This window comes from Lipotes vexillifer, unplaced genomic scaffold (assembly GCF_000442215.2).
Source record: "Lipotes vexillifer unplaced genomic scaffold, Lipotes_vexillifer_v1.1 scaffold557, whole genome shotgun sequence".
In the NCBI taxonomy this organism is placed as follows: domain Eukaryota; kingdom Metazoa; phylum Chordata; class Mammalia; order Artiodactyla; family Lipotidae; genus Lipotes; species Lipotes vexillifer.
In genome coordinates this window covers 978,669-991,026 of record NW_006789913.1, presented here as the reverse complement: position 1 = coordinate 991,026, position 12,358 = coordinate 978,669, and the positions used below count along the sequence as shown (strand labels likewise).

At 36.1% G+C, this 12,358-nt stretch overlaps 1 protein-coding gene across 1 annotated transcript in view; it reads right to left on the bottom strand.

Annotated features, from left to right (window-relative positions):
• The window catches only part of RRM1 (ribonucleotide reductase catalytic subunit M1), a 36,087-nt gene that overhangs the window by 12,206 nt on the left and 11,523 nt on the right, over window positions 1-12,358 (bottom strand). Inside the window, 9 exon segments of the mRNA XM_007472276.1 lie at window positions 1-10; window positions 12-132; window positions 798-877; window positions 1,255-1,416; window positions 3,069-3,152; window positions 4,836-4,977; window positions 9,444-9,606; window positions 9,866-9,905; window positions 10,755-10,814. The exon segment at window positions 1-10 is cut by the window's left edge and continues 92 nt beyond it. Of these exon segments, the coding sequence (XP_007472338.1) occupies window positions 1-10; window positions 12-132; window positions 798-877; window positions 1,255-1,416; window positions 3,069-3,152; window positions 4,836-4,977; window positions 9,444-9,606; window positions 9,866-9,905; window positions 10,755-10,814 (862 nt within the window).

Here is a 12,358-nt window from a genome sequence, read left to right as displayed (position 1 = left end):
TGGTTGCTCTTCCGATTACAGGAATCTTTGTAGAGCATGTACGGGGTACCTGTCTCTGTCTGAGACTCAATGATGGCATACCAAAGCTGCTGAGCTTTTACAACCTTGCGGACACGACCCTCTTTCTCATAACTGAAAGGCAAAGCTAGTATTATTTTAATATTCCCTAAGGAACATCTTTATTGCAGATAACATGAAGAGAAACACCAAAATATAAAATATTGAAAACTCTTAAATTTCTTACTAAGTTTTGCTAAGAGAAAGAAATTAGGAATATGATATTTATTTTACTATGGCTAAAGCCAATCCCACTAAATCAACAAAACCTTCCATAATAAAAAGGAACAAAACCTGAAGTCCTCAAATTGTGCTACTGTGCTAAAGCAGTACTGTTGTGCTATTATTTAATGAACTATTGACATGTGTGTCCCAGTTGCCCTTGATTCCTGTGTACTATACAAAGCATAACTTGTTCTGTCAAATGTACTTTATGACAAAGCAAATTAATAATAACCCTGCTAAGTAACTCTTTGCATTAATTTTTTAAAGGATCAATTAAAAAAACCTGAATACCTATTTACATGTCCCAAAGTTTCAAGAAAGAAGACAAACCAAAATTTTGGTGAAGATTCAGGAAGAAAACATGACCAAAATAAAATTATTAGTCACATTCTCTTCTAGATGCTTCTCAAGATTCCTAGAAACTGGCTAATGACTGACGTAGTTTTAAAATTTAGATCCTGTAAATAAAAGAAACACACAGTTAAAACATTATTACTCTCATATTTTTCCCATACCTTTCATATAGCTTCTCAAATTCTTCTCCCCAGACCTCATCCAGACCAGGACACTCATTTGGACACATCAAAGACCAGTCCTGCAAAGGGAAGAAGAGTACCAACCATAAGAAACTTCAAATAACCAACCACACGTAGTCCATTAGGAACACTGCAAGGGATATTGTGGCTTCCATACACTGTCTTAAAAATTTGCTTTAGAAATAATAATTTTAGGCTCAGGCCCAAACATCTAGTTTTGCATGTTTGTTCATGACCCTTCAACCATTTAGGTCAGATAGCATCTACTTTATAGAATAAAAATCCAAGAAGGCAAGAATGGCATCTCTTAACTTGTTCAGCATGCCTTTCCATTGCATAACATATAGGTGGACTCTTCCTAAGCATGATTTAAGATGACTGAGGAGAAAACTTATATGAATCAAGTTGTTATTACTAACAAGTACCTATCTCTCACCTGATTAGTCTCCACTCGTTTCATGAAGAGATCCGGAATCCAAAGGGCAAAGAAGAGGTCCCTGGCACGCTGCTCTTCCTTTCCTGTGTTCTTCTTTAAATCAAGGAACTCAAAGATGTCTAAATGCCAAGGCTCCAGGTAAATGGCAAATGCCCCAGGTCGCTAATGGTAAACAAATCATCATTCTTCTCAGAATCAGAATAAAACAAAGAAACTTCATATTTTCCAAACCACTTCAATAATATCTCCTTGGATCTTCACTACAATTAATGAATTAAATGAGATAATACAAATAAAAGTACTATAAAAATATAAAGTAGTAGTAGTTTTCTTACAATTCTAGCAGTAAAAAAGAGCATTTAACATAAAGAAAATGTGGAACAAGAAAGACTAAATAGGACTTCCCTGGTGGCACAGTGGTTGAGAATCCACCTGCCAATGTAGGGGACAAGGGTTCAAGCCCTGGTCCGGGAAGATCCCACATGCCACAGAGCAACTAAGCCCGTGAGCCACAACTACTAGGAGCCTGTGCTCTAGAGCCCATGAGCCACAACTGTTGAGCCTGCGTGCTGCAACTACTGAAGCCCGCGTGCCTGGAGCCCATGCTCTGCAATAAGAGAAGCCACCGCAATGAGAAGCCCGCGCACCTCAACAAAGAGTAGCCCCCACTCGTCGCAACTAGACAAAGCCCTCGTGCAGCAACAGAGACCCAACTCAGCCAAAAATAAATAAATAAATTTATTTTAAAAATACAAGAAAAATAAAAGACTAAATAATTTATCCAAAATGACACAGTGAACTAGGGATGGAGCTTCCACTTCAGCAGTCGTCCAGCTCACTTTACACTATGTGACATGTATGTAAAGCCCAAAGAAAATCACTTTAACTTTGACAATAATGTTGTGCTCAAAAGGTCAAAAAGGTGGTATGTCTCATCAAGGTCCCCATAGATTTTTTTTTTTTTTTTTTTTTTTTGCGGTATGCGGGCCTCTTACTGTTGTGGCCTCTCCCGTTGCGGAGCACAGGCTCCAGACGTGCAGGCTCAGCGGCCATGGCTCACGGGCCCAGCCGCTCCACGGCATGTGGGATCTTCCCGGACCAGGGCATGAACCCGTGTCCCCTGCATCAGCAGGCGGACTCTCAACCACTGCGCCACCAGGGAAGCCGCCCCCCACAGATTTTTTTAAGTGCATCAGAAGGAAATTCATAAACTAATAGGTGATTACTATGCCTACATATCCATAAAAGACAGGCTAGATAGTTGCAAACTATCCTGCTGATAACATTGGATAAATGATCTAATACTCTCAACTTTACTTTTCCTTCTATAAAATAGACAGTTTTGTTTTCTGTTTTGGTTTCTTTTTTTAAAGAAAAACCTAGAAAACATATTACAACCCTTTTTCAAGGTTAGGTATCAATATGAATCACAACTTTAGAAATTCCTTGCAAATAAACTGTCATGTAAGACAGCTGACTCAATCACTGGCTGCCTGGAACCAGGGATAAAGTATGTATTGGTGGGAGTGATGGGTGATTAATACAAAGGTGCATGAGGAAACATGTTGGGGTTATGGAAATGTTCTATGTCTTGACTGGTGTGATTACACAAGTATATACATCTGTCAAAATCATCAAAATGTATACTTCAATTGTATACACTTAAAAGTAAAAATTATACTCATTAAATTGATCATAAAAGTGGAAAAAAAGCAAAGTTGTTAGAAACATACACAATGAGCCATCTTATTATAAGCATATATGAGAAAAGATTTTCAGTTCTGGTTTCTAGGACTTTCAGTAACAGAGCATACCTTGTTTCCACCTTGATCCACATATCGAGCTGTGTTGTTATATACTCTCAACATCGGTACAAGACCATTGGAATTGCCATTAGTCTGAAAGAGAAACTGAGGATAAAGGCATCTGGAGGAGAAATAGGGGGCTCAGCAAGAAAAAGAACAAAACGGTTCAACAGTGGACAAATTACTCTCCCCCAGTCTACAGTTTCATCTGCTCCCCATTTCTCCCTCTGCTTTAAAAACATAATGCCCAACATAAAATTTTGCTGAATAAATCGCAATTATGTACAAAGTTATTTCATGGCATCTCTAATTTACAATGAGAAATAACAACTACAAGTCAAAAGAATCCAAAATCAGGATAGCTAAATTTAAACCCCACACGTTCAAAAGGTCATTATATAAAGAAATACTTTGGGTAGAGTAAAAACGCTACTACAGTATCTTTTTCCCAAAAGAATTCAAGACAATTTATAATAAGAATTATATGCAATGGATAAATCAAGACAATAAGGTAAATGGAGATTCTCAGCAATAAATGGATTCTAGAATGAAGATGAAAAAAAATAACATAAACTCCTAAGACTAAAAGATACCTCATCAAATTTTTAAAATAATCCTTCTAACCCCAAGGCAAGCCTTTAAACAACCTAGAAAGATAAGTGAGCAATGGCTCACCCGACTATTATGTAATGAACACCACGTAATGGAATGGTTTTCTTCTGGACTCTAACTTTATTCTTTAGGGTTAGATATTTTTTTCACCTTACAGAGGAGGAAACAAACTCAGAGATGTAAAATAACTTGCACTAGGCCACACTACTAGTAATTAGTGAAGATAGGATTTAAATCCAGGACTTAACCAAAATGATTACCTTTTTTTTCTTTTTTTTTTCTAATTGAAGTATAGTTGATTTACAATAGTTAGTTTCAGGTGTACAGCACAGTGATTCAGCATTTTTGCATATTATACTCCATTATAGGTTATTACAATATACTGGGTATAATTCCCTGTGTTATACAGTATATCCTGGTTGCTTATCTATTTTAATATATAGCAGTTTGTATCTGTTAATCCCATGCCCCTAATTTGTCCCTCCCCCCTTCTCTCTCCCCTTCGGTAACCACAAGTTTGTTTCTGAGTCTGTTTCTGTTTTGCATATACATCCAGTTGTATTATTTTTTAGATTCTACCCAAAACCATGATCTTGACTCCCAGTGAATAGTGAACTAGAAGAGATGAAATTTACCTCATTAAGTGACAATGTTCAAAGCTTGAATCTTGGCTCTACCACATATTAAGTGAGTAATCTCTAGAAGTAATTTAGCTTTCTAAGCTTCAGCTTCCTGACTTATCAAATGAAGACTTTGTGGCTATACTCACAAAGTTACTGTAAGGAATAAAGTTTACTGTGTCTGTAATGATACCTATCTCATAAGGTTGTAGTAAGGGTTAAATGTGTAATTCACATAAAACTTTTACAACGGATTCAGCATGTAGTGAGCAATGAATAATAATAATGCTATCATTATTGATAAAATAAATCAGGATTCCAAAATCTGACCCTAGAGACCATCTAATCAACCTCTAATAAGACAGATGAAAATGAGACCAGAAGTGGTGAAACTACTCAGTCTAAGTCACACAGCCAGCAAGTAATTAACAGAGATCCAGGTCCCCCAAGCCCCAGCAAATGCCCTCTCAATCACAAGCCTGGTTGCTTATGGACCTGAATCCCCCTAAGCCTATACACTTTTAGTCACACAACAGAGGCTTACCCCAGCAATGTAGCTGCCAGTAGCTCGAATACAACTCACAGCAACACCAATTCCCCCAGCCGACTTGGATATCAATGCACACTGCTTTAGAGTGTCATAAATACCTTCAATGCTATCATCTTTCATACTCAGAAGGAAACAGCTACAGGGGAAAAAAGTCACAACTCAGCAAGGAACCGAAGCAAAGCAGAATCAAAAAATGACTATATAATCCAAAGATAGTAAGTTAGGCAAATAAACAATTTGAAGCTTACAAAATTCCTAGGGGTTTTTAGAAGGAAAAACACAAAACAAAACTTTTTACTGGATATGACACAATAAGATATATCAACATATATTGTTTTTTGTTTTTTTTTTTTAACATCTTTATTGGGGTATAATTGCTTTACAATGGTGTGTTAGTTTCTGCTTTATAACAGAGTGAGTCAGTTATACATATATATATGTTCCCATATCTCTTCCCTCTTTGTCTCCCTCCCTCCCACCCTCCCTATCCCACCCCTCCAGACAGCCACAAAGAACCGAGCCGGTTCTATTGTTTTAAAATCACCTTGCTGCCTACACTAGATGCTAAGCCTGGAAGGAAGGCTTAGAGATAAGTCTAAAAATATTAGCTTCCATGTTCACCAGACTGCAAATGTGCCATTATAACATTTTCTCATGTAAATTCCTAAGCATACATAACACCTTTTCAACCTATTAGTAAGCCAAGAAAAATTAAACATTTATGGAAAAAACCCCACCTATCCAATACTGAACCAAATTTGGTATGTCCATCAAAATTTAGCTTCCTTACAGTCTTTTTGAAGACAGCCCTTCTACCTGTGCTTTGGATCTTATCCTCCTACCCCAGGAACCTTAGTCTTCCAATGATCCCTTCACTAACTTAAATATTCAACCAATCAGATGAACTCTGTTGACTTTTTCTATTAAATATTCAGACATTCAGAAAGGCATAGAGAATAATATAACATATACTTTGTACTTACCACCTACCTCAAGAAATAAGATAAGACAAATATAACCTAATTACAATCATATACCACTCCCATGCCTTTCTACGTTCTTTTAGCATTGACATATGTTCCACATTTTTTAAATTTCTGTTTCCATATTAATTTATCTCTCTGTAACCCACTTTTATTTAACTCAATACCGTGTTAGAAATTCATTCCTACTGATACATATAGAACTAGTTTATTTTCACTGCTGTAAGGTATTCCATGGTATGAATATACCAATATATTTGTCCATTTGCCTACTGGTGGACATTTGGATTATTTCCAATTTGTTTGCTATTCTAAACAATGCTGCTGTGAAAGTTCTTAAACATACCTCCTTGTGCTTATGTCTAAGGATTTCTATAGGGTATAAACCTAGGAGAGGAACTTCTGGGCCAAAAAATATGCATGTGTTCCACTTTACTAAAGATTCTCCAAAGTGAATGGGTACGTATACTCCATCTAGCAATGCATGAGAGTTCCCTATGTTCCACATTCTTACCAATACTTACTATTATCAGCCTTTTAATTTGTATCAATCTGTTGGGTATGAAATATATCATTATGATGTTAACTTTCATTTTCTTAATCACCAGCAAAGTTTATCATCTCACGTGTTTATTAGCCAATCAGTTTCTTCTACAAATTAACCCATGTTTCTATTTCGTTTTGTGTCTTTTTCTTATAATCCTTCAACAGTTAACATACACTGCAAATATCTTCTCCCAGTCTGAAACTTTTTTCATGGTATTTGGTTCACAGAAGTTTTAAATTTTAATGTAGTCAATTTTTCCTTATATTGTTTGCTTATTATATCTATTTTAAGAAATCCTTCACTACTCTGAGGTCATATAGAATCTATCAAGATGCAGGCTGATAGTCATGATGTCTGCAGCTCACTTTCAAATGACTCAGCCAAAAAAAAATTTTTTTAATTTTAAAGATAAAAATACATATATATGGCAAAATGTTAGTAAATTTTTATCTAGGCAGAAGTGAGTGCATGGGTGGAGTTCATTGTCCTTTTCTTTAAATTTTCTGAATGTTTAAAATTCATATTAAAAAGTTGAGAAGGAAAATATTTATTTTCTCTATATGTTCTTCTAAAAGATTTTACTTTCACATTCTCTTGAATTTATTTCTATATATGGCATGATGAAGGGAAATCTAATTATACTTTTCCCCATAGGATAACCAATTTCCTTAGCACTGTTTTCCCAATGAAATGCAATGACACCCTGTTATTCATCAAGTTCCCATATAAGCCTGAATCTCTTTTGAGCTCTCTGTTATGTTCCAGTGGCCAGAGCAAATACTACACTATCCCAGAGTAAATATCACAAAGTATGGTATTTACTCTGGGATAGACAAACCATGGGTTCATAGTGGTCTTGAAATCTGGTAGGACTTTTTCTTCAAAACTATCTTGTTATTTATATTAGTTTCCTGTAGCTGTCCTAACAAATACCACTAACTCAGTGGCTTAATATAGAAATTTATTCTCTCACAGTTCAGGAGGCCAGAAGTTCAACATCAGTTTCACTGGGTCAAAATCAAGAACATTCCTCCAGAGGCTCTAGGGGAGAATATATTCCTTGCCTCTTCCAGCTTCTGGTGGCTCCTTTGCTTGTAGCCACATCACTCCAATTTCTGCCTCTATCTACACACTGCCTTCTTTTCTTCTGTATGTATCATATCTCCCTCAACCTCTCTCTTATAAGGATATTTTTTACTGGATTCAGGGCCCACCTGAATAATTCAGGATAATCTCCCTATGTCAAGATCTTTCTTAATCATAACTGCAAAGACTGTTTTCCTTATAAAGTAACATTTACAGGTTCCAGGGATTAGGACCTGATATCTTTGAGCAGCACTAGATTTTTCTTAGCATTTTGCTCTTCCATATAAATTTTAGAATCAGCATGTTGAAATTCTGACTGGAATTACACTGAAACTATAGATTAACTTGGGAAAAACTGACATTGTTACAATGTTTTTTTTTTTTTGCCGTACGCGGGCCTCTCACTGTTGTGGTGTCTCCCGTTGCGGAGCACAGGTTCTGGACGCGCAGGCTCAGCGTCCATGGCTCACGGGCCCAGCCGCTCCACGGCACGTGGGATCCTCCCAGACCGGGGCACGAACCCGTGTCCCCTGCATCGGCAGGCGGACTCTCAACCACTGCGCCACCACGGAAGGCCAACACTGTTGCGATATTAAATCCATTTATGAATACAAGATCACTCTCCATTTATTTGTTTTTTAATGTCCTTCAGTTACGTTTTAGAATTTTTTTCCTTAAAAGCCTTACACACCTTTCATTATATTTATTCTTGGGTACCTTCCAGTATTATGATATGTCTTAAACTTAAATCTTCTAACAGCTAAAATACAGAAACTCAACTGATTAATTTATGTTGAATTTACATCCAGATATTCTGCTGAAATCTCTTTTTAATTCTAAAAATTTGTCTGTAGATGCTCTTCAGGAATCATTACAGTTTCGTTCCCTCATTTCCAATCTTTTTTTTCCTTATCTTACAATGCTGGCTCAGGCCTCCACTACAATGCTGAAAACAGAGGTCCAATAGATCTAAGTTTTTAGTGGATTATCTTTTACCAAATAAAGGAAGTTATTTTCTGTATCTATTTTGCTAGTTTTTTTATTATGAAAGTATTAAATGATATAAAATGTTAGTGCAATGAATTACATTAATACACTTTTTGATGTTAGCATATCCTTGAGTTCCTCGGATAAAACAAACTTGCTTAGGGTATATTAGTCTTTTTTTTTTTTTTTACAAATTACCAGACTCTGTTCCAATGTATCCTTTCTCAGAAAATGGCACCATAATAAATCCTGTTACTCTACCCATAAACTCAGGAACCACTCTTGACTCATATCCAAATCATCAAATTCTATCAATTTTACCTCCCAAATCTCCTAAATTTGTCTATTTCTCTCAATCTCTACTTTCACCTCCCTAACCCAAAATACCATAATCTCTCATACAGACTATGATTAGAGTCCTCTAATTACTGTCAGTATTTACTTTAAAAAAAAAAAACTTTATTGAGATATAATTCACATACCACACAACTCCCCATTTAAAGTGCACAATTAATGGTTTTTAGTATATTCACAGAGTTGTACAACCATCACCACAATCATGTTTAAAATTTCATTATCGGCATTTGTCTCTCTCCAATTCATTTACCACACTGCAGTAAGAGAGCTTTCCAGAAAGTAAATCTCATTTAATCAGAACAGGAGTGATTAAATGTATATCAGGGCTTCCCTGGTGGCGCAGTGATTGAGAGTCCGCCTGCCGATGCAGGGGACACGGGTTCGTGCCCCGGTCCGGGAGGATCCTACATGCCGCGGAGCAGCTGGGCCCGTGAGCCATGGCCGCTGAGCCTGCATGTCCGGAGCCTGTGCTCTGCAGTGGGAGAGGCCACAACAGTGAGAGGCCCGCGTACCACAAAAAAAAAAAACCAGGTATATCAAATTAATTTTTATGTGATGAACTGCCTAGTTTCTTCAGGTCAAGGTTTATTTCCCTAGCAAAAGCATTTCAGAACATTAAAAGCGACTATAGATGACACATACCTAGAAAGTTGTGGGCGGTTGGTGCCAGCATTGAAGAGAGTGGGAGAGGCATGCGTAAACCACCTCTCAGAAAGAAGGTTGTATGTTTCAATAGCAGCATCAATATCTTCTTTGTGGATGCCCACAGATACCCTCATCAACATATGCTGTGGTCTTTCAGCCACTAAAAACAAAAGAGGAATTTTCACATAATGGGACATGTGAGAAAAACTAGGCTGAGATATGTACTTGGGTCAAAAAAAGGAACACCAAAAGACAATTTTAAAAATTTTACACCAATAAGGAGCAAAATTATTCATAAACTAAACCTGAAGTTTAAAATGTTAGAGTTGAAATAGAAGTGCTATAAGGCTAATAGCTCAAAGCTCTATTTTCAATATAATGAATAGAAAATGTAACACACAAACACACTCATGTCTCACCTTTTCCACTGATCTTCAACAAATAGGATCGCTCCAGCGTCTAGAAAAAGCAAAACAACAAAAAACTTCCAGAGCATAGTTTTTAAAGACATAGTAGATATATCATTCACAATAAGGCAATCTATTTAAATCTTCTCCGTTTTTAATATAATCTTAAATGACAAGAATAGCATATTTCGTTTTACTAGCTTTAGCTTGGAACATTATCAATTGGCTATTTGTTTTGGAAAAGACTGCCTGAAAATTTCTGGAAAAAGCCAGCTCTATGTTAATACGTATAATGTTAATAGCAGAAGTTGTAGTACTCATCACCACATCATAATGGTTAACATTTATGAAGTGCTTACAACAGGTTAGGCATTGATCAAAGCAACACACACACTCACTCCTCAAGAGAATTTGCCGTTGAAATTTTATTATTATCCCCATTCTAAAGATGAGGAAACTGAGGACAGAGAGATTAAGTATCTTGCTAATAAGAAATGGAGCAGAGATTTGAACCCAGGTGGTCTGACACCAATATTCATGTTCTCAATCACTACATAATACTGTTTATCAACACAAAAGTACCTAGAAAAGCACTTGGCACATAGTAGGAATTCAGTAAACAGTTGTTGCATAAACAGTAGAATACGGAATCATTCTGGCAAATTATTTCATAACTCCAAAGGTATCCAGAAGTAATATTTGGAAAATTTGAAAATTGCAAATGAATAAGCTATCTTTCCTTAATTCAAACAACCACCACCACCCTAACCCCACTAATCCCACAGGTCCCCCAACTCCTAACAAATTACTACCTCTATAATTGTATCACTAAAACATAAACAAAAACCTGTATTTCCTGATTCAAGGAAGAATTCCCACTCATTTGAAACCCATTATTTACCTTAAAGCCAAAGTAATTATAAGAGAAATCTCGGTCATAGATAATGGCAGAATTCAGGCGCTGGTGAAGGTAAAAACAAAACCCATAATTAAGATAATTAGATTTATTTTCACACACTCTGGTATCTTTCAGCCCTAACTCCAGAACTAAAATTGACATAGAATATAAAAGACAGAACACTAAGTATTACTTAGTGTAAAATAGAAATCCATACCTGATGTCAAGAAAAAAAAATTATAAAAATTGAGTATCCTAATTAGGTTTAAAAACATGTACATTAAAGGACTAGAAGAAAATATGTAAGTATAAGTTGTATATAAGTAAAAATATATATGTGACTTACCAAACTTTCCCTATTAGGTTTACAGTACATCTCTGAAGAGGGAAAGAACATGAACATAAAAGGGACTATATTATCACCCTTAAACATGTTTTTAGATTAGCTATTACTCCAAAAGTATCGGAGCCATATAATTAATAATATGTATTTTTATCTTCCATTTTAAACTGCACATAACAATATATAAGATAAATAATTACGTTAATTCTAAGGCTCATCAAATCCATGGTCCTTTAACAGGTTTTAAACAAACTACTGCTGTGACAGTAATATTTTAAAGCAGAACTGGCCATTGTTATAGGCTTTTGTAGGCTATAGAGCCATTTAAAGAAAACAAAAGCAATTAGGTACAAATAATCATTTTGGATAGAGAAATGTGGAGCCAGTCTTTCAAAATACTATCAGTATTTCCATATAAGGATCCATGTTCAAGGACTTGAAAAATCTATACAAAACTCTTCCCTACTAAGTCCATGCACCACAGCTACTGAGCCTGCGCTCTAGAGCCCGAGAAATACTGCTTTACACAGTATATTTCAACATTTTCCAAATTCCATTCATTCAGGTATCATCTCATCTCCATGATTTGTGTCAACTACCACCCATTCTATTAAGACTTTCACTCTCACTTTTTTTGACTTAATAAGTTTATTTGAAAAAGAAACTTGTGGGAAGTCCCTGGCAGTCCAGTGGTTAGAACGCGATGCTTTCACTGCCGGGTTCAATCCCTGGTAGGGGAACTAAGATCCCACAAGCTGCAGGGCGTGGCCAAAAAAAAGAAACTTGTATGTTGATTCCGTAAGTGGAAGACTAGTATAAGGTGTCATAAAATGAAAACCATAATAGGGAGGGTAGGAGGGAGGGCGACGCAAGAGGGAAGAGATATGGAGACATATGTATATGTATAACTGATTCACTTTGTTATAAAGCAGAAACTAACACACCATTGTAAAGCAATTATACTCCAATAAAGATGTAAAAACAAAAAAAAACTCTTCCCTTCCTCTTAAATTTTTAAGGGCATCTTTGTTCCCAAAGACAGGTAGGGGCCTTGCATGAATAATGGAGAACTGAAATACTTGATTATCAATATTTATTTTTTAGGTACAGGTTTTTGCTATCATCGTTTTATTTTTGTTTTTCACCTGTCTTCAAGATTATACATATGAACAACACACAACTCAGTTTTCTCTCAGTCTCTTTAACATCAGATACATATTTAGAGACAGCCGACTAATCATCCTATTACCTACAGTTAAAAGTG